Here is a 22580-nt window from a genome sequence, read left to right as displayed (position 1 = left end):
AATGTGTTATGCAGGCATAGCTGAACGACAAGCAAACGGATAGCATTGGAAACAGGGTTTTTACAAATTATCAGTCTTAAGCGAGTACTGAGACTGATGGGTTTCAAACACCATTGAAATAGAGCGTATGATGTTTTCAATGTTTTGGAAAGAACTGCAGTGAGAAGCAACACATAGAAATGGGCTGTTCAGCCCACCAGATCCACGCTACCCCTGGTACCTACTCACAATAATCCCATTTACTGGTGTCTGTATAAAATTTCCAATATTCTGCTTAACTTTCCCTCAGGTTCCTTCCCACATCCCAAAGACATGTGGCTTTTCTTTATGCTTGATAGAAACTAGGGTAAATTGATGGGTATGTGAGAGAATAGGTGGATTCAAAATTGGCTCGGAGGTAGGAAGCAAAGGGTAGTGGTTGAAAGTTGTTTCTCGGCGTGGAGGCCAATGACTAGTGCTATGTTAGGATCATTCTTATTTTTTATTTATATAAATGATATGGTTGCAAATGCACAGAAGAAAATCAGTAAATTTGCAGCAGACATAAAGTTAGGAGGTACTGTTGAAAGTGAAGGAGATTGCTAAAAATTACAGGGGGAGCTTTATTAGTTGGGGAAGTGGGCTGAGTATGCCAAGTGGATTTCTATACAGACCGGAGTGAGGTGAATAATTTTGGACAGTCAATCTAGCATAGGACTTGTATATTTTGCATGCCACAATCCGGAGGAGACACCGAAGGGGTAGAGTTTAAAAGAAGCGACTGGGGGCAGTTGGCACTTCTTGTGAACCTCAGTTCTCAAGGGGACATTAGATTGTATATAATTAGGCACTTGGCAAGCACCAATAAAAAGAAGTTAGATTTAAGTGGATCGGCCATTGTTTGAGTGGGCCAGTATTGGAGTGGAGAGTTGAGGCTTTGGCTCATCAAGACTTCAGACTTGTTTTTTGTTATTTATTGTTTATTTCTTGCTTATTGCACATTTAAAGCAGTGGGGATGCTAGACAGGATACTGGAATGCTCTTGTGGGATGTGGGAAGGCAGGGAGTCTCGGATGACCACACCCACAAGAAGTGCATCCTCTTGTGCTGCAGACCACGTTAAGGAGTTGGAGCTGCAACTGCATGAGCTCCAGATCATTTGGGAGGTGAGGGATTGATACACAGGACAAACAGGGAAGTAGTTGCATGCAAGGGGCAGGAAACACCTTGGGTGACTGTCAGGAATAGACAGCCAGTGCAGAGTAGCCCTGTGGACGTTCCCTCAACAACAGGTATATCACTTTTGGATACCATTGGGGTGGATGGCCCAGCAGAGAAAAGCCACAGCAGTCAGGTCTCTGGCACTTGAGTCTGGGTTTGTGCTACAGCAGGCAAGGGGGAGAAGAGGTGAGCTTTATTGGTTAGGCTGACAGAAAGGAGGTTCTGCGGACGAGAACAAGATTCCTGGATGGTCTGTTGCCTCCCAGGTTCCAGAGTCAGGGATATCTTGGATCGACTCCACAGAATTCTTAACTGGGAGGGTGGGCAGTCAGAGGTCATGATCCACATGTTGCGGGGGGAGGAGGAGAGTGATTTAAACTAGAGTTGCAGGGGGTTGAGAACTGGAGAGCCAGAACAGATAGTGGCGTGGCTGTGGAGAAAGATGTTGTTAAGCCTACCGACGAAGTCATGAATCAAAAGGTCGAGCATTGGGGGACTAATATTCTGAGCTGCATATATTTCATTGCAAGGAGTATTGTAGGAAAGGAGGACAAGCTTAGAGCATGGATCAGCAAGTGGAATTATGATGGTGTAGTATTAGTGAGATTTGGTTGCCGGAGGGGGCAGGACTGGAAGTTGTGTTCTGAAGTTCCATTGTTTTAGACGTGACAGAGCTGGAGGGATTAAAGGGGGAGGTGCGGCACTACAAGTCAGGGAAAATGTCATGGCGGTGTTCAATCCTAAGGGCTTCTACAGATATATTAAGAGCAAAAGGATAGCAAGGGATAACATTGGTCCTCTGGAAGATCAGAATGGTAATATATGCATGGAACGAAAGAGATAGGGGAGCGTTAAATGGATTTTTTTGCATCGGTATTTACTCAGGAGAGGGAGGCAGAGTCGGCAGATGAGAGGTAATGCAGCAGCGAGGTTATGGATCCTGTACAGATTACAGCTGTGTGCTGTCTTGAGGCAAATTAGGGTGGATAAATCCTCGGGGCGCGACAATGTGTTCCGTTGGACCATGTGGGAGGCTATGCAGAAATTGCAGGGGTCCTAGCAGAGATATTTAAAACCTCCTTAGCCACGGGTGAGATGCCAGAGGATTCGAGGATAGCTAATGTTCCGTTGTTTCAGAAAGGCTCTAAGAATAAACCTGCCAATTATAGACTGGTGAGCCCAACATCAATAGTGGGAAGTTACTGGAAGGTATTCTAAGGAACTGGATATATAGGTTATATATATATTAGGGATACTTTATTGATCCCAAAGGAAATTACAGTGTCACAGTAACATTACAAGTGCACAGATATACAAATATTAGAAGAGAATTAATAAAGAATAGAAAAAAAAAGTTACCTTACAAAAAGGCATCATCATCATCAGGTGCCATGCCCAGTTTGAGCTTTGACTACCATGGCCCACACACTCCTGTTTCGGGTCAAGTGGATCAATTCATTGGGATTCATTTCCAGTTCTCTGGCTGCTGTCTCCATCATCATTTGTCTTTTCATGATCTCATACATTATTTCTCTTTTTGTGTTTTCTCTGTTCATGACATCCTCGTTAGATATTCATTTCATCCATGATATTCTTTGCATCCTCCTCAAAAACCACATCTCTGCTGCTACAATTCATTTCCTCATGTTATTAGATATTGTCCAACATTCTGAGCCATGTAACATAACTGGATAAACGTAACATTTCAGTACTCTGAGGTGGGTTGTCATGCCTAGTTTAGTATTGGTCAGTATACTCTTCATTCTCATAAAGGTGTCTTTTGTCATCCCTATTCTTCTTTTGATGTCCATGTCGCACCTGCCACCTGATGTCACCCATTTCTGCACTTTCTTCAACAATTATATCAATTAAGTTTTGTAGTTCTTCCTCTGTACTTGCAATTAACACAGTGTCATCTGCATATCTGAAATTACTGATGTTTTCACCACCAACTTTGATTCCCAAGATGTCTCTTATTTTTTGTAATATTGTTTCACTGTACACATTAAATAAATCAGGGGAGAAAACACACCCTTGTCTAACGCCTCTCTTGATTTTTGTAAACTGACTCACTTCTCCATCTATTCTTACAGCGGCAGTTTGTTTCCAGTACAGATTTCTGACTGGGCGGAGGTCTTTTGAATATAGATCTAGAGTTTTCCGTAATATTTCAAATAACTTGTTGTGCTTCACTTTATTAAATGCTTTTGTGTAGTCAATGAAACAAATAAACAAATCTTTTTGCACTTGAATAGCTCGTTCTGATAGTATCCTTAACATCAATATTGCGTTTCTTGTACCTTTATCTTTCACAAAACCACATTGTTCTTTACCTATTTCAGCTTGTATCTTACTTTTAGCTCTTGTCATCAAAATTCTTAGTAGTATCTTGGTGATATGACTCATTAAACTTATGGTCCTATGTAATTCACATTCTATTGCTCCAGGTTTCTTAGGAACAGTGATAAATACTGATTTTTTTTCATCCCTTCTGGTATAATTCCAGTCTCATAAATGTCATTGATTAAATCAGTAAGTTTTTCAATTCCATAATCTTCAAGGGCGATAATTTGTTCTATTACTAATTCATCAGGACCTGCTGCCTTTCCTTTCTTCATCTTATTTATTGCATTACGAACTTCAGATTTTAAAATACCTTCAATGTTTTTCTTAATTTCTGGTTTTTCGCCTCGATCGTCTTCAAACAATTCCTGAATATACTCAGTCCATCTGTTCATAATCTCATCTTTTTCCATGATAATGGTACCGTTCTTTGCTTTCAAACATTCACCTGAAGAACAGAGGAGCTTTTTACTGGTGATATTCTTGATTTGTTGATGTAACCTTTTTGGATCAGTAATAGGGATTCTTTCTATTTGTTCACATTCCTGGTTTAACCATTCTTCTTTGGCTTTTTGACATAAGCTTTTAACTTTTTTACCTAAGGACTTATACTCTATAGGATTTGCTTTCTTCCGTCTCCTTTCTTCCATTAGATTTTTGATTTCATCTGTCATCCATTTATTCTTTGTGCTTTTTTCATTTTTAGGAATCACTGACTTTGCTGATTCTACCAAGGCATCCTTTAGAGTTAAATTTCATTTCTACATGATTGCTATCATCTTCAACAGATTCTATTTCTAGACTTTGAAATCTATACTTCAATTGTAAATTTTTGTCTTAAGTTTTCTTCTTTAATTAATTGCAAGTAGTCAAGGGATTGTTCAGGTTTTTGCTTCTTTAGTTTTTTAAGTTTTACTTTTACATGACATACTACTGGGTTATGGTCACTATTATAGTCTGCATCTGTATATGTTTTGCACTGAGTCACTGAGTTTCTAATTCTTTGGTTTATAGTAATAAAGTCAATTCGATTGCTAGTGTTATCACCTGGACTTTTCCAGGTCCACATGGACACGTGGCCAAGTGGTTAAAGTGTTCGTCTAGTGTTCGAGCCTCAACAGTGGAAGCGTGTTTGTGTCCTTGAGCAAGGTACTTAACCACACAGTGCTCTAGTGTCTGTGCGAGGAGTTGCGCCCCACAGACTTCCAATCTGCGCCTTGTAAGGCATGAGAATGCCTGACACAGGCCTCTCTGAGTCGACGTTCCCTCCCCCCTTCCAGGTCCACAAGTGTCTTGGATGGTTTTTAAAGTGGGTATTCATAATGACATGATTATTCACCTTGTCATCTTGCACCATTCTACCCATTTCTCACCTCTTTCATTTCTTTCACCTAGTCCGAATTTTCTTATGGTATTTCCATCAGTACCTTGTCCTACTTTAGCATTTAGATCTCCCATAACGATAACAATATCTTGAGATTTGCATCCATTCTTTGCTTGTTCAAGCTCTTTATCTATATCCTCATTTGTTCTATCTGTTGTTGGTGCATATACCTGTATAATTGCTAAATCAAATGGTTGTCCTCTGCATCTAACAAGGAGCATTCTTTTTGATATTGCCCAATGTCCTAAAACACTTTTTGCCATATTTTCATCCATAAGAATTCCTACTTCATTAGTATGGGATGTTCCATAAGAATAAGTTAGTGTTTTTTTTCTATTCTGACATGTTCCAGCACCTGTCCAATGAACTTCGCTAATTCCCATGATGTTAATCTTTAGTCTTTCCATTTCATTTATCACATTGTTCAATCTTCCTGCTTGATGTAGGGTTCTTACATTCCAAGTGGCAATAATTTTCTTTTGTGTTACCTGAATTTTATGAGCAGTAGCTTGATGACGGTTGGAGATCCCCTGCTGCCCAGAATCAACCCTGAGAGAGGCATCTTCAGAATTGTCTTGAAGATCCTCTTGACACTGTTGTTGTGTGACACATATTGTGAGTTTGACCATGGTTTTCTTAGCAAATAGATTCTAGGAAACCGAGTATCCAGCAACGGTGGTTTGCTATTGCCTACCGTTGGGCGAACTGAAGAAATTGCCATTTCTCTTCCCAAATGTTCATCTGCCTGTACTATAGCCGTTGACATTTGAGGTCCTAGCTCATGACGGAAAAGGTGGATAAGTTCAGTTACTGAACCTGCCGGATCTGCTGTTGGCCTTCGCTCATATCCTGAGCAGGAACCCTTGCAGGTGCTACCGTTCCAGGTCAGAGCGGCCCTGGGAGCAATGAATGACTAAGGGGTAACCCCACTTTCCCCAAAGCTCTGGAAGTCCCCAATCAGAGCCTCATCACCGGTTGCAGTTCAGAGTCATACCCAGGACTAAAAAAAATACAAGATTTATAAGTCAAAGGTTACAAGATTTACAAGGTTTACAAGTTCACGCTGATAAGATGGTAGTGCAAGACTACCATAATTTTTATACAGTAATGGGTGCACATTCACACCGTCCAGACAAGAAGTGTTCGTAGTATTGCACAGGGTGTCTGTGATAGCAGGATGTGGTAAGCAGAGCTAAGCAAAGCTTAAACAGAGCTCTGGTAAACAGAAGTTAAAAGCAGTCTAACAGAGAGGGATTATCACTTCCCCGGCTACAGGTTGACTCATTATAGGGCCTAATGGCCAAGGGTAAGAATGATGTATTGCGTTCTTTTCAGCAGCGCAGTTGTCTATTACTAAAAGTGCTCCTCTGTTCAATCAAGGTGGCATGCAGAGGGTGAGAAGCCTTGCCCAGAATTGCGAAAGAAGCCAGAAGTGGTTGTAAATGATTGCCTCTCTGACTGGAGGCCTGTGACTAGTGGAGTGCTGCAGGGATCAGTGCTGGGCCCATTGTTTGTCATCTATATCGATGATCTAGATGATAATGTGGTCAGCTGGATCAGCAAATTTGCAAATGACACCCAAATTGGGGGTGTAGTGGACAGCAAGGAAGACTATCAAAATATGTAACGGGATCCGAACAAGCTGGAAAAATGGCAGCTGGAATTTAATGCAGTCAAGTCTGAGGTGTTGCACTTTGGGAGGACAAACCTGGGTAGGTATTATACAGTGAGCAGTAAGGCACTGAGGAATGTGATAGAACACATAGATCTCGGAATATAGATCCATAATTCCTTGAAATTGGCATCACATATACATAGGATAGTAAAGAAGGCTTTTGGCACATTGGCCCTCATAAATAATATACTGAGGACAGGAGGTGGGATGTTATATTGAAATTGTATAAGGCATTGGTGAGGCCTACTTTGGAGTATTTCATACAGTTTTGGTCACCTACCTACAGGAAAGATGTCAATAAGATTAAAGAACGCAGAGAAAATTTACAAAGACGTTGCTGGTACTTGAGGTCCTGAATTCTAGGTAAAGGTTGAATAATTTAGAACATTATTCCCTGGAATGTAGAAGATTGAGGGGAGCTTAGACAGAGGTATATAAAATTATGAGGGGCATAGATAGGGCAAATGCATGCAGGCTTTTTCCACTGAGGTTGAGTGAGGCTACAACTAAGGGTTATGGGTTAAGGGTGAAAGGTGAAATGGTTATTTAAGGGAAACATGACGGGGAACGTCTTCACTCAGGGTGGTGCAAGTGTGGAATGAACTGCGAGCGCAAGTGGTAGATGCAAGTTCCATTTCAACATTTAAGAGAAATTTGGATAGGTACATGGATGGGCAAGGGTATGGTTTATGTGCAGATTGATGCGGCTCAGCACAGACTAGATGGGCTGAAGGGCCTGTTTCTGTGTTCTATGGCTCAATGATAGTGAATGGTAGGACGCTAGGGAGTATAATGGAACAGAAGGACCAAGGGCTCTAAGTGTATAGTGACATTGGTGTCACGGGTAAAAAGGATGATGGATGAAGAATCTGTTTAGCATGCTAGGCTTCATCAGTCAGGGCGCTAAATATAGGAATTGGGACATTGTGTTGCAGTTGTACAGCCACGTTTAAGAGGAACATGAGGGAAAAGTCTTCACTCAGAGTAGTGAGAGTGAGGAACAAGCTGCCAGTGCACTCAGAGTACTGTGTACACTTTCCCTGTTATAGGAAAGACGAGGTTAAAGTGGAAAGAGTGCAGTTTAACACTCATTATTTTAACTAACTTTAAGACTTGACAGGACTATAGGGCTTGAGTCATTTGGAGAGGTTACCCAGGCTAGGTATTTATTCCTGAGGATGTAGGAGATAGTAACAGACTTCTCCCCAGGGTAGCAGAGTACAAAACTAGGGAGCATAGATTTAGGGAGAGGGGAAAGATTTCAAAGGGACCTGAGGGGCAACATTTTCACACCGAGGTTGCTGAGTATAGGGAACGAGCTGCCAGAGGCAGTGGCTGAATAGGTACAATTTAGGAAGCACTTGGATAAGCACAAGGAGGGAAGGGAGCTGGAGGAACATGAAGCAAATATAGGAAATTGAGACTAGCTTGGTGGACAGTGGGCACTGTGTTGAAGGGCCCGTATCTGTGCTGTGTTGCTCCATGACTAACAAAACCAGAATATTGTAGGATTAGTACAAGTGAGTGCTTGATGGTAGTCAAGGGCCTGATGGGTGCCTTGTGTGTGTTGCTCTAGATCTCTTGTGATTATGGACTTCTAAAATTCGTCCAGGTGCATCAGTGGCCCATTAGTAACCGTCTTAAAATTGTGTCCTTTTGTTCCATTTTGGAGATGGGATTCACAACCCATTCGGGGTGAGTTCCAGTAGGGCAACACAGCAGTACAGTGGCTAGTACAGTGGTCTTACAGTGCCAATGATCACTGATCTTGCCGCTGCCCGCAAGGCGTTTGTACATTGTCCCCATGATATTTGGGTGCTCCAGGTTCCTCCTACATTGCAAGGACATGTGGGTTAGGGTCGGTGGGTTCTGGGCATGCTATGATGGCACTAGAAGCGTTGCGACACTTGTGGTCTATCCAGCGCAATCTTCGCCAATTTGGTTTTCACTGTATGGTTCAATGTACAAGTGACAAATAAAGCTAATCTGTATCTTTAATCAAAAGAGTGACATGGAGTGAATCAGGGAGGTATCCTCCCATTCGTCAATTAATCGAGTTTTATAGCAATTCATGAAACTCATGAGGGAGAGAGCGAAGTGGAGAGTCCGTCATCGTGCCCGACGCCGGCCCCCTAGGCCTGAGTCGACGTAGTAGTAGCATTAAGTTTTTGTTCATTATGGTCACTACTAGCGAAGCATTCATGTCGATGTGTGGGGAGACTTCATTGCTTTTCTGCATATTTGTGGGCCAAGCTCCCATTCAACCAACGCTCTGCTCCATCGGCAGTAGGGATTCACATCAGCCCCAATTCCGACTGACTGAGGATTGTGTGATCAGCCTGCTGAAGGATTGTGGCATGACACATAGCCACAGATGACCGTGAATTATGTCACATTAATAAGCTTCAGCTTTTTGAGGATGCTGGGCTTCAGGGAAAAATTCTGCAGCCGGCTGGAAATTTATGGGAACGTAGCTGCCAGTGCTGAGTAGTTGTCAGGAAGATTGAACTCCTCACCGTGATCTGTTGGACAGGTCACCTTGGTAATAAAATCATAAAGATCAACACATTTTCTTCCTGTTTGAACAAATTTGCTATCTTTATCCTCTTCGTATTCTCTCTACTGCAGTGATCTTAATGCATGTTGGAGTACAAAAATGAAGCCAGCATTAGTTGGAAGTTCATAAATGCAACAGATTCTGCAGCAGCTGGAAATCCAAAGCAATATACCACAACATGCTGAAGCAACTCAGCATAAGGCAGCATCTTCGCATAGGATGAACAGTTGACCTTTCAGTCATAGACACTTCACCAGGAGTCCTCGGAAGGGTCTTGGCCCGAAACGTTGGCTGCTTATTGCTGTCCATAGATACTGCCTGATCTGCTGACTTCCTCTAGCACTTTGTGTGTGTTGCATTAGTCAGAGGTTACTTGACCAGTGAGCCTTATCTGGTCTGTGGTCTTTACGCAATTATCTAACCGGTACTGGATATTGGAAAGTGGCCATTGTCAAAAGAGTATCAGCATTGTTGACCAGTTTGAGCTGGATTGCGGGTTGGCAGGGAATACAGTCAGTTTTTGTAAAAGAGAAGCCAAAGTAAATTTATTATCAAAGTAGATATATGTCACAATACACACAAGCCTGAGATTCATTTTCTAGAAGGCTCACAGTGAATACAAGAAACACAATAGAATCATGAAAGACTGCCTCCAACAAGACGGAAAAGTAAGCAATGTGAAAAGACAAACTGCAAATGCAAAAAGAAAAAAAAAGAAATAATAATGAATAAATAAGTATCGAGATGAGATGAAGAATCCTTGAAAGAAATTTAGGTTGCAGAAACAGTTCAGTGATGGAACAAGGGAAGTTGAGTAAAGTCATCCCCTCTGGTTCAAGAGCCTGATGGTCGAGGGATAATAAATGTTCATCACCCTGGTGATGAGAGTCCTGAGGTTCCTGTACATTCTTCCTCAAGGCAGCAACAAAAAGAGCGCATGGCCTGGGTGGTGGGGGTCCCTGATGATGGATGCTGCTTTCCTGCAACAGTGTTACGTGTAGATGTGCTCAGTGTTGGAGAGGGCTTTACCCGTGATGGACTGGGCCATATCCACAACTTTTTGTAGGTTTTTCTGTTCAAGGGCATTGGTGTTTCCATACCAGCCCGTGATGCAACCAGTCAGTACAGTCTCCACCACATGTATAGAAGTCTGTCGAAGTTTCAGATGACATGCTGATTCTTTGCAAACTTCTAAGCAGAGGTGCTGCTGTGCTTTCCTCCTAATGGCCCTTGTGTGTTGGAGCCAGGACAGATCCTCTGAAATAATGACACTGAGGAATTTAACGTTGCTGACCCTCTCCACCTCTGATTCCCTGATAAGAACTGGCCCATGGACCTCCGGTTTCCTCCTCCTGAGGTCAATAATCAGCTCCTTGGACGTGCTGACATTGTGTGAGAGGTTGTTGCCCTGGCACCACACGGCCAGATTCTCAATCTCCCTCATATATACTGATTTGTCAGCAACTTGGATTTAGCCAACACCAGTGGTACCATCAGCAAATTTGAACCATTTGGTTGAACTGACCCTTTGATCCCTTCTTTATCAGTCGAATCACCTGAAATGTTGGAAAGCTGGTTTGGAGAAGATGGGTCAGGCATGGGACTTGGCTGGAGCAAACAGCCAAGCTGAAACACAGGCAACAAAGGCACCAGTAGAGCTCAGTGGATCAGGTGTATCTATGGAGGGACATGTATATTTGACGGTAATGCAGGAGAAGGTGGACTATGTTGGACTTTCCCGCGGTTTTGGTTCATTATTGTCACATGCTGAGAAAGACTATGCAAGACAAGCCTTGGTACATTTGACAATAATATACCAATGCCATGGGAAGGCCCAATGTGGGTCACCTTCTCGTGCAATATTCCAAAGGTGGATTGAGGGCAAGGGTGTACTTCATTTCATGGACTGACGTCATCTCCTGCGCAGAAGTTTCACTATTGAGGCAGAACTGGAAAGGACCCGTCAAGGTTCCAGGAGGATGTGAAGTGAACTGGAAATGACCATTAACACATTACATTCCAACACAAGACAATAGCTTTTAATTGTTTGATGGCAAAACAGTTCCTTCGTATGATCAAATTTCTAAACACATTTACTTCCAGCTCACTGGAGTCTTCTGGTGCTGGAATCTGGAGCAAACTACTGGATAGAATAAGATAGCTATAGACAAGGGTATGTATGACCTTGCAGGGAAATATTAAATGGAGTAGGGCAAAATATGAGAGCATCAGGCAGGAACTAGGGAGAGTTATTTGGGAACAACTGGTTTTGGGCAAGACCACATCTGATACATGGAGGGTGTTTGAAAAGCAACTGTACAAGACTACAGGCCAGGTATGTTCCAGTAAGAACGAAGGACAAGATAAGAGAACCTTGGATGTCAAGAGAGACAGTGAACTTGGTCAAGAAGAAAAAGGAAGCACTTGTTAGGTTAGGAAACTAGTTAAATTGAAGATTGTAAAGACCCCAGAAAAGGTTGTATAGTTTCGTACTTAATTCCCTGGGGTGTAGGAGAATGAGGGGAGATTTGATAGAGGTATACAAAATTATGAGGGGCAAATACAGGCAGGCTTTTACCTGAGGATGGGTGAGACTAGAACTAAAGGTCATAGGTTAAAGGTGGAAGGTGAAATATTTAAGGGGAACATGAGGTAGAACTTCTCTCAGAGGGTACTGAGAGTGTGAAACGAGCTGCCCACGGAAGTGGTGGATGTGAATTCGATTTCAATAGTTAAGAGAAGCTTGGATAAGTACGTGAATGGGAGGTTTATTGGAGGGCTATGGTCCAGGTCCACAATGTTGGGTATAAGCAGACTAATAGTTTGGCATGGATTAGTTGGGCTGAAGGGCCTGTTTTGTGCTATGGGGCTCTATGACTCTATAGTATGATTATGACTCTAAAGGAACGCAAGGGAATTAGGAAAGCCAGGAGGGGCCATGAAAAGTTCCTCACAAGCAGTGTAAAAAAGAATCACAAGACATTGTATACGTAAATTAAGAGGACAACTAGAGAGCTGGTAGGACCACTCAAGGACAGGGTGAAACGTGTTTGGAGGCAGAGGATGTGGGTGAGGTTGCAAATGAATAATTTGCACCTGAATATACCAATGAAAAGGGCATGAATAATAGGGGATCAGTGTGGAGTGTGCTAATTTGCTAAGGCTTTTCTGAACTCGTGCCCTCTTGTCCTAGACTCCCCTACCATGGGAAATAACTTAGCCATATCTAATCTGCTCAGGCCTTTTAACATTCAGAATGTTTCTATAAGGTCCCCTCTCACTCTCCAGAACTCCAGGGAATACAGTCCAAGAGCTGCCAAACATTCCTGATACAGTAACCCTCTCATTCCGCGAACCATTCTCGTGAATCTTCTCTGAACCCTCTCCAAAGTCAGCATATCATTTCTAAAATAAGGAGCCCAAAACTGTACATAATACTCCAAGTGTGGTCTCACCAGTGCCTTATAGAGCCTCAACATCACATCCCTGCTCTTATATTTTATACCTGTAGAAATGAATGCCAACATTGCATTCGCCTTCTTCACCACCGACTCAACCTGGAAGTTAACCTTTAGGGTACCCTGTACAAGGACTCCCAAGTCGCTTTGTATCTCTGCATTTTTAATTCTGTCCCCCATCTAAATAATAGTCTGCCTGTTTATTTCTTCCAACAAAGTATTTGACCATACACTTTCCAACATTGTATTTCATTTGCCACTTCTTTGCCCATTGCCCTAAATTATCTTAGTCTCTCTGCAGGCTCTCTGTTTCCTCAACACTATCCGCTCCTCCACCTATCTTTGTATCATCGGTAAATTTAGCCACAAATTCATTAATCCCATAGTCCAAATCATTGACATGCTTCGTAAAAAGCAGCGGTCCCAACACCGACCCCTGTGGAACTCCACTGGTAACCGGCAGCCATCCAGAGTAGGATCCCTTTATTCCCACTCTCTGTGTTCTGCCAATCAGCCAATGCTCCACCCATGCTAGTAACTCCCCTGTAATTCCATGGGCTGTTATCTTGCTAAGCAGCCTCATGTGCGGTACCTTGTCAAAGGCCTTCTGACAATCCAAGTACACCACGTCCTACTGCATCTCCTTTGTCTATCCTGCTTGTAATTTCCTCAAAGAATTGCAGTAGGTTAGGCAGGATCTTCCTCTCAGGAAACCATGCTGGCTTTGGCCTACCTTGTCATGTACCTCCAGGTATTCTCATCCCTAACAATCGATTCCAACAACTTCCCAACCACTGATGTCAGGCTAACGGGTCTATAGTTTCCTTTCTGTTGCCTTCCACCCTTCTTAAATAGCAGAGTAACATTTGCAATTTTCCAGTCATCCGGTACAATGCCAGAATCCCTCGTTTCTTGAACGATCATTGCTAATGCCTCCACAGTCTCTCCAGCTACTTCCTTCAAAACTCGAGGGTGCATTTCATCAGGTCCAGGAGATTTATCCACCTCAGACCATTAGGCTTCCTGAGCACTTTCTCAGTCGTAATTTTCACTGCACATACTTCACTTCCCAGACACTCATGAATGTCTGGTATACTGGGGATATCTTCCACTGCGAAGACTGATGCAAAACATGCATTCAGTTCCTCTGCCATCTCTGCGCCTCTCATTACAATATCTCCAGCGTCATTTTCTATTGGTCTTATAACTACTCTTAACTCTCTTTTACCCTATATTTAAAAAAGCTTTTCATAACGTCTTTGATATTCATCATCAGCTTCCTTTCATAATTCATCTTTTCCTTCCTAATGACGTTTTAGTTTCCTTCAGCAGTTTTTAAAAGCTTCCCAATCCTCTATCTTCCCACTAACTTTGGCTTCCTTGTACTTTTGCTTTTACTTTGGCTCTGACTTCACTTGTCAGCCACGGTAGTGTCCTTCTTCCATTAGAAAATTTCTTCTTATTTGGAATATACCTGTCTTGCACTTCCCTCATTTTTCGCAGAAACTCCAGCCATGGCTGCTCTGCTGTCCTTTCTGCTAGTGTCCCATTCCAGTCATTCTTGGCCAGTTCCTCTCTCATGCCATTGTAATTTCCTTTATTCCACTGAAATACTGACACATTGGAATTTAGCTTCTCCTTCTCAAATTTCAAAGTGAACTCGATCATATTGTGATCACTGTTCCCTAAGCGTTCCTTAACCTTAAGCTCTCTTATCACCTCCAGATCATTGTACAACAGCCAATCCCCTAGTGGGCTCAACAACAAGCTGTTCTAAAAAGCCATCCCTTAGACATTCTATAAATTCTCTCTTGAGGTCCAGTACTGGCCTGGTTTTCCCAATCCACTTTCATGTTGAAATCCTCAACGATTATTATGACATTGCCCTTCTGACACACCTTTTCTATCTCCTGCTGTAAATCATAATCCACATTCCGGCTGCTGTTTGGAGGCCTGTATACAACCGCCATTAGTGTCCTTTTACCCTTGCCATTTCTTAACTCAACCCATAGAGACTCCACACCTTCTGATCCTATGTCATCCCTTTCTAATGATTTAGTATTATACACAAGGCCACACCACCCCCTCTGCCTACTAACCTATCTTTCCGATACACCGTATATCCTTGGACATTCAGCTCCCAGTGGCAGTCATCCTTTAGCCAAGTTTCAGAGATGGCCACAATGTCATACAGTACTTGCCAATCTGTAGCTGAATTTCAAGATCATCCATTTTATTTCTTATGCTGCATGCACTTTCAATCCAGTCTTTGTTGCTTTTTGTTTTAACTGCACCACCCCTCTTTTGCCCTGTAACTTATCCCACTGGCTGTGATTATGCCTCATCTCCTGCCTGAGCTTTCTATCGTCTCTGTTGCACACTATCTTTGATTTATTTCTGTTTTCCCCTTCCTCAGCCCTATCGCTCCGGTTCCCACCCCCCTGCCAAATTCGTTTAAACCCTCCCTAACAGCTCTGTTAAATGTGCCCACTAGGATATTGGACCCCTTTGGGTTCAGGTGTAACCCATCCTTTTTGTACAGATCGTACCTCCCCCAGAAGATGCCCCAGTGATCCAGGAACCCGCAGCCCTGCCCCCTACACCAGTCTCTCAGCCATGCATTAATATACCTGATCATGTTATTCTTGCACTCGCTAGCACATGGCACAGGCAGCAATCCCGAGGTTACTACCCCTGGAGGTCCTGCTTTTCAGCTTCCAACCCAACTCCGTGAATTCTCTCTTCAGGACCTCCTCCCTTTTTCTACCTATGTCATTGGTACCAACGTGTACCAAGACTTCTGGCTGTATACACCCTCTCCCTTCAGAATACTCTGCACCCGATCTGAGACATCCCGTACCCTGGCACCTGGCAGGCAACACACCATGTGGGTATCTCTATCAGGCTGACAGAACCTCCTGTCTGTTCCCCTCACTATGAAATCCCCTATGACTACCGTATTCCTCATCTTCCTCTTTCCCTTCTGCACCACGGAACCGGGCTCAGTGCCAGAGACTCAATCGCCGTGGTCCTCCTCTGTCAGGTCACCCCCCCCCCCCCCCCCCCCCGCCGACAGCATCCAAAACAAAATAACGATTACTGAGGGGGCTGGCCACAGGGGTGCTCCCTACTCCCTGAGCTCTTCCCATCCCTTCCCTGACAGTCACCAACTTATCTAACTCCTGCAGCCTCGGGGTGACTAGCTCCCTGTAGTTCTTATCTATCTCCTGCTCACTTTCCCTAAGAAGCTGTAGGTCACCAAGCTGCAGCTCCAGATCCCTAACACGGTCTCTCAGGAGCTGCATCTCAGCGTACCTGGTGAGGATGTGGCCATCTAGGAGACTGGAAGATTCCCAGGATTCCCACATCTGACACCCAAAGCAAAGTACAGACATGCTCTTTATTCTTCTAAAAAAAAAGGAAAGAAAAAAAAACGAAGTCCACTCACCCACTTACCCCGCCGAAGCCTGAATGAGTCAAAGCCCTACCACTCTGCCTCAGATCACTCCGTTGATGACCGCTCCGCTAGGCAGTGTCTCCCTTTTATGCCTGAACCTTCCCTGCTATCTAACTCACGATTGGAGCTCTGGTTATAGCCGCTGATAGGCCACATACAATGGACAAATGCTCTCAAAGCTCCCTTTTTAAATAACCACCGCTGACCTGCGAGAAATCCCTCTTGGTAAAGCTCTGTTGACGCCCCTGATAGGCCATGTTGCAATTTCAGGCTTCACCAAATTGACTGCCCATTTTCCTTCACAGATGTTGTGTGACTTGCTGAGTTCCGCGAGCAGTTTGTTTTTTTGGTTTGAGTCCATTGTTCATAGAGTCGTAGGGAAAAACAGTGTGGAAACAGGCCCTTCGGCCCAACTTGCCCATGCCAGCTAGTCCCATTTACCTGCATTTGACCCATATCCCCCTCAGCAACTTCTATCCTATCTTGTCATGCCTTATGAACAGCTTACATGCTAGAGATCACAGTGGAAAAAAAAAATGACCTTGAACTAATTATCTTTTGATTGGTCATTAAATGTGTCACCACATGCACTCACACTCTAACTTTTTTTTTCTCACTCTGGTCACTCAGGTTGTACGAGCTTTTCTCTTTGGAGCGGAGGAGGAAGAGAAGACTTGATAGAAGGGTAAAAAAGGCATAGATAGAGTGAATAGCAACAGATATTTTCCAAGGGCTGAAGTGACAGAAGAGGGAGTAATTTTGAGGTGATTGGAGGAAAGTATGGGGGAATGTCAGGGGTAGGTTTTTTACACAAAGAATGGTGGGTGTGTGGAACACTCTGCCAGGAGTGATGGTACAGTAAGGTACATTAGGGACATTCAAGAAACTCTTAGACAGGCAGGTGGATGATAGAAAAATAGTGGGGCTATGTTGGAAGGAAAGGTTAGATTGATCTTAGAGTAGGTTAAAAGGTGGTCACAACATCGTGGTGCCTGTACTGTGCTGAAATATTTTATGTTCTCTGTTCTATTTCACAAGATGTACAAGAACGGAAGGGATTTGTGCGAGAGTGCTGAAGGCGACTCTTTCAAGGTCAGATCCTGCAACTGCTTGAACATGGACAAGGACGACGAGAAAGTGATTAAAAGTGTGATGCAGGGGGACAGCACCAAGGATGGCGTTACTGAAAAGCCCCAATGCAGAGGGAAGCGTAGCATCATGAACAAGCTGAAGCTCTCCATCCGCAGGCGTTCCCTCTTCGTAGAAGACATCGATGGCAGTGGAAGTGGGTTCCCAGCAACCAAATAGTTGAACCACAATCGCTAACTTTTATTTTGCATAGTGCTGTTCTTGTTAACAAAATGTCCCCTCCTGTGTTTATGCTGATAAAAAGCTCCAAAGGTATCGCTCACTGCTAACACTGGCAATTACCCAGCCTTTCCCTAACCCGATGCAGGCCTCTCATGGTCTGAGTTGACATGACGTTCCCTCCCCTCCCTAACCCCAATCATTTTCTTCTGAGCATGTAACCTTGGTCATGGGGAGAAGGCAGGAAAATGGGGTTGAGAGGGATAATAAATCAGCCATAATGGCATTGTGGAGCAGGTTTGATGGGCAAAATGTCCTAATTCTGCTCCTAGGTTTTATGTCTATGAGCATCATCAAACATTTTTCTCTTCCAAGCCCAGTGTTATGTAGGTATGTGTGCGGCAAGAATGACAGTAGTATGATTAAACATGTTTCCTGAGTCGTGTTAGCCACTGTACACGCTAGAGTACAGTGCAGAAGTGATGGACTGGGCCTACTGAAATTAAAACATGTGCACTCGAGAGCCAGGTTAAAAAGAGAGAGCCCCTCCCACCCACCCAGCATACGATTCTCAACTGATTCACTGCATGATCAGTCGGTGACTTGCCACATTCTTACAATCAATCTGATACGGTTTACCCACTACTAAGCCAAGAGCCACAAATGAGAGTTCAACAGAGGTAAAATATCTCCCAATCCATATGAAGCCTGTCCCTGTCCCACCTTTCCTGGGCTATTCTCCCCTCTCTCAGTCTATTAAAACTCAGTTACCTAAGCCCATCACCCCTACTGGGGCATGCTGGCAGTCCTCTATCCTGGGCCAGTCTTTCAAGTTGTCCCAGTTGTAGCCCATCTTCTTGGTGGCAGCTTCAAGGTCACATCGCCGGGTGATCTTTGGCCTGCCTTTCTTGATCACCCCTGTGGCTTCCACAGACTTGCAGCTTTCACCACACAGCTTCATACATCTTCGAAGTGAACATAAGTCCTCTCCCAAGGTTTAAGGACTTTGGAGCTTCTGTTGGAGTTTCTGTAGCACAGGGGTTTAATGGAATAGGCTTGGGACCATCCATGGAGGCATTAGTTAGGACACTAATTAGTTCAGAAAAAATTCCAAGGTAACATTCTGAGGGGTACAATGGGAGGCAACACCCCTTCAGCTGGTTGGTCTATCAAGAGATGGTTAGATATTTATTTGTTAATCACCATTTACAATTTTGCCCACAGAAAGGATGCCCTCTTTGAAAAAACAGCTATAATAAAATGAAGTTCCATCATAAAGCCTTCTCCAATGCCCAATTCATTAACTACTTTCTGTTTTCACTCCAAAGTCCTTTCAATCCAATCAATGTATCTAATTTTCCGTAGCAAGTTCACAGGTTAATCCATGTAGTGATATCCTGTGGATTAAACGAGCAAGCACCTAAAAGTTATAGAATTTCTCCCTAAAAAGTACAATTTCCTGACAGAAATAGTCTCACAACTATGACCTACGTTCATATGTATGGGTTCAAGGCCATTATTTTGGCAGTGTGTTTAAACAACCTCCTCTAATCTTAAATTTCAATCTTGCAAGAAACAATTGCCACGTAAACCTACTGAAATGTATCCTATCCCAAATAGGTTCCATTCTTTACCATGATTTCTGTAGCTAATTCAGACTCAACATTGTACGTCTGTTCTCTAGTTCCTTGCCAACCCATATTAAACAGCCAGTTTACATGCAGGCTTGCCTTGTTTTTAAAAAAAACATAAATCACATCCTCCCCACAAAACTGAAAACAGTATTTATCCACAGGTAATATCAAAAAATCACCTGTAAGCATCATCTTGGCATAGCCAATCTCTTCTAACTCTAATTGGCAAATTTATTGAACAGGGTGCTTATTTTTGGGTGAAGATCTTCTTAAAACCAACCTGCATTATCGCCATGAGCGAGCAGATGTTTGAAAATCCAGTTGAAACCACATGCAATTCACTTCTAGCTCCTGTAAAGAGGAAAAAGGGAATTAAGACTAAGGATATAAATACTTTCTAAAGGCTGTACTTCCCATTCTTTGAGGCCTGTTGGGGAACAGAGAGAAAACCAAACTGCAATCTCTGCTTGGATAAATGCAAAGATGTAGTTTACATGCTGGTTTTAATAAATTAAGCATTATTGCTTTCAAAATATCTCAACTAAACAGTTATTTTTCTGCCCATGTCTATTGTTCTTTATGTAATAGAATTGTAGACAATAATGCTCCTTATGTAATAGAATGGCATGCAATAACTAAGGAATATTAGTGTAATCTGGTGACAATTTAAAAACAAATTTGAGGAAATAGCGCTGCCACATGGGGGTAGAACGCTATTCATTGTTCAATGCTTTGGTCGATGTGGAACACAGCTATTCGACGCACATATGGGGATTTCAAAAAAACACAGCACTCATAGAAAAGTCATTTAGTCTTATAATCTCACATTGTTCCGTTGCTCTCATACTTCAGGGAAAAAGTTGATGATAAATGCCATTCAGTGATTACCTGTGACTGTGAAGTCTTGGCCCAAGTGATTATTGTTTACTCAATTCTCAAGCACGAACAATGGCGGTCTACTTGACTGAGCAGAGACAGAAGCTCTCCCAAAGTTTTAAAGTTCAAAGTAAATTTATTATTGAAGTATATTTATGTTACCATATATACTACCCTGAGATCCATTTTCTAGCAGGCATTCACAGTAGGACAAAGAAATACAAGAGAATCAGTGAAAAGCTACACACAAAGACTGACAACCAGTGAGCAAAGGACAAACTGTAAATAAAAATACATACACAAATAAATTAAATACTGAGAATGGAAGTCCTTGAAAGTGAGTCCATAGGTTGTGGAATCAGTTCAGTGCTGAGGTGAGTGGGGGTATCTATGTCGGTTCAGAAGCCGGGTGATTGAAAGCTAATAACTGTTCCTGAAAGCTGGTGGTGTGGGGCCTAAGGTACCTCCTCCCTGATGGCAGCAGCGGGAAGAGAGCAGGGCCTGGATGGTGGGGGTGTGGGGAGAAGTAAAGGATATCCTTGATGATGGCTGATGGCAGTGCTCCTTGTAGATGTGCTCAGTGGTGCGGGGCGGGGTGGGGGGGGGGCTTTTTCCTGTGGTGGAGTGGATTGGATCCACCACCTTTTGTAGGTTTTGTCTTGGCCATACAAATCCAACTTTTTCAACTGAGTCCATGGGTACATTTTGTATGTCCCTAATATCCTATCTGGCATGAGAACACTAATACTTCATTGTAACTATAGCATTCAGTACAATTGGATTAACCATAAATAGCACATTATTGATATTACAAACAATGAAGGAACACTGCAATCAGTAACTTCGGATCTCCCTATTGACATCTAAGTGTTTAATTACTCGAAAATTAAGGCTAAGATGGGTGGCAATTTGTTCACTGTCCCTTTTATATACAATTCCTAATTAGGTATGGGAAATGTGGATGTGAAATAAAAACTATTATCCTCCATTTGGTCATCCTTATTCTGTACAATTAATGTACAAAATACCAATTTTCCCTACAACTTCAACTCCAGACCTAACTCCCGATAGAAGGGATGCAAGGTGAAAGTCGCTCTTGTGTTGCAGACATTTCCTTTGGACTAAATTATCAGCATCCTGTTCACACAATATACTAGAATCATGCCCCAATCTAGTACTTTCAAAATCTAAAAAAATGACAGTTTCCTTCAGTCTTGTTTTTTTTGTATTTTAGACTAAGTACCTGCTGTATCGTCTAGTGATTGTTGGTTATAAAGTCTATCTACTATTTGGGCCACCCATGACGGATTCTGGCCCTATGCAGTGTGCGCTGTAGACAGGAACGTTAAGAAATAGTTGTCCTTGTATAAATGGATAGTGCACCTTGTTTCCGTATTTTATTAACCAGGTATCTGTCCCTATACTACAAATGTTGTGCAATTCTACAGAACTGTTGAGATTTACTAATAAAAGTGGGAACCATGGTGATAAAAAAAATCTGTGCCACAAAATATTTTTTCTGTGAAATAACCTGCAATTCACAATATCTCTCTACCAATGTAAAAATCTTTACAAATATATTCACTGGTGACTTTATTAGGTACAGGAGGTACCTAATATAATGGCCACTGAGTATATTTCTGGGTCTGTGGTCTTCAGCTGCTGAAGCCCATCCTCTTCAAGGCCATAAAGAATAATTCTTTGTAATAGTTCAATGTTCTTGTTTCATGTCATGCCAACACACCACAGAAAATTCCTAACACATGTAAATAGTCACAGCAAATAAAGTTGATCCTTGATAGCATCTATGAGAAGTGAAAGCATACACTCAGTGGCCACTTTATTAGGTACCCCCTGCACCTAATGAAGTGGCCACTGAGTGTATCCTCATGATCTTCTGCTCCTGTTGTCCACCCATGTTGTGCGTTCAGAGATGCTCTTCTGCACACCGCATGGTTGTTTGTGTTACTGTCGCCCTCCTGTCAGCTTGAACCAGTCTGGTCATTCTTCCCTGACCTCTCATTAACAAGGAACTTTCACCCATAACTGCTGATCATTGGATGTTTTGTTTGTTTTTTCACATCATTCCTATAAACTCTAGAGACTGTTGTGCATGAAAATCCCACGAGATCAGTTTCTGAGATGCTCAAGCCAGCCTGTCTGACACCAACAATCAGTCCATGGTTAAAGTAATTTAGATTACATTTCTTCCCCATTCTGAAGTTTGGTCTCAACAACAACTGAACCTCTTGACCATGTCTGCATGCTTTTATGCACTGAGTTACTGCCACATGATTGGCTGATTAGGCATTTGCAACATGTGTACTTAATAAAGTGGCCACTGAGCAACTAAAAACTACTGCATCTGCAACTACACATTTGTTAATGTTGAGGACAACACATATTGAATATTTGCCTAAAATATTGCTTCTGCTAAATTGAATAGTACAACTGCAAATGCATTGGCAGGGAAAAGAATTAATACCCTATAAATTACTTCTTGCAGACTTAGTTTACCCATTTGAATCTTTGTACATGATTGTCCCTAGGACACACTGTGGATGGTTACCTGGGAAATTAAGGAAATCAACACCAAGTCAGTAGGAGGACATCTATCAAAAATCTGTCTCAGCTTTAAACATGATTAATGACTCAGTATCCACAGCTTTCACAGATTGAAGATGACAA

At 42.6% G+C, this 22580-nt stretch overlaps 1 protein-coding gene across 1 annotated transcript in view; it reads left to right on the top strand.

Moving 5' to 3' along the window:
• The window catches only part of rtbdn (retbindin), a 78158-nt gene extending 57222 nt beyond the window's left edge, over positions 1 to 20936 (top strand). The window contains exon 6 of the mRNA XM_072248119.1: positions 17113 to 20936. Coding sequence (XP_072104220.1) covers positions 17113 to 17382 — 270 coding nt within the window. The 3' untranslated portion in view covers positions 17383 to 20936. The remainder of the gene's footprint in view (positions 1 to 17112) is intronic.
• Positions 20937 to 22580: the final 1644 nt, after the last annotated feature.

This window comes from Mobula birostris, chromosome 32 (assembly GCF_030028105.1).
Source record: "Mobula birostris isolate sMobBir1 chromosome 32, sMobBir1.hap1, whole genome shotgun sequence".
Taxonomy (NCBI): domain Eukaryota; kingdom Metazoa; phylum Chordata; class Chondrichthyes; order Myliobatiformes; family Myliobatidae; genus Mobula; species Mobula birostris.
The sequence above is the reverse complement of the archived record's forward strand: the minus strand, read 5'-3'. Positions and strand labels throughout refer to the sequence as shown.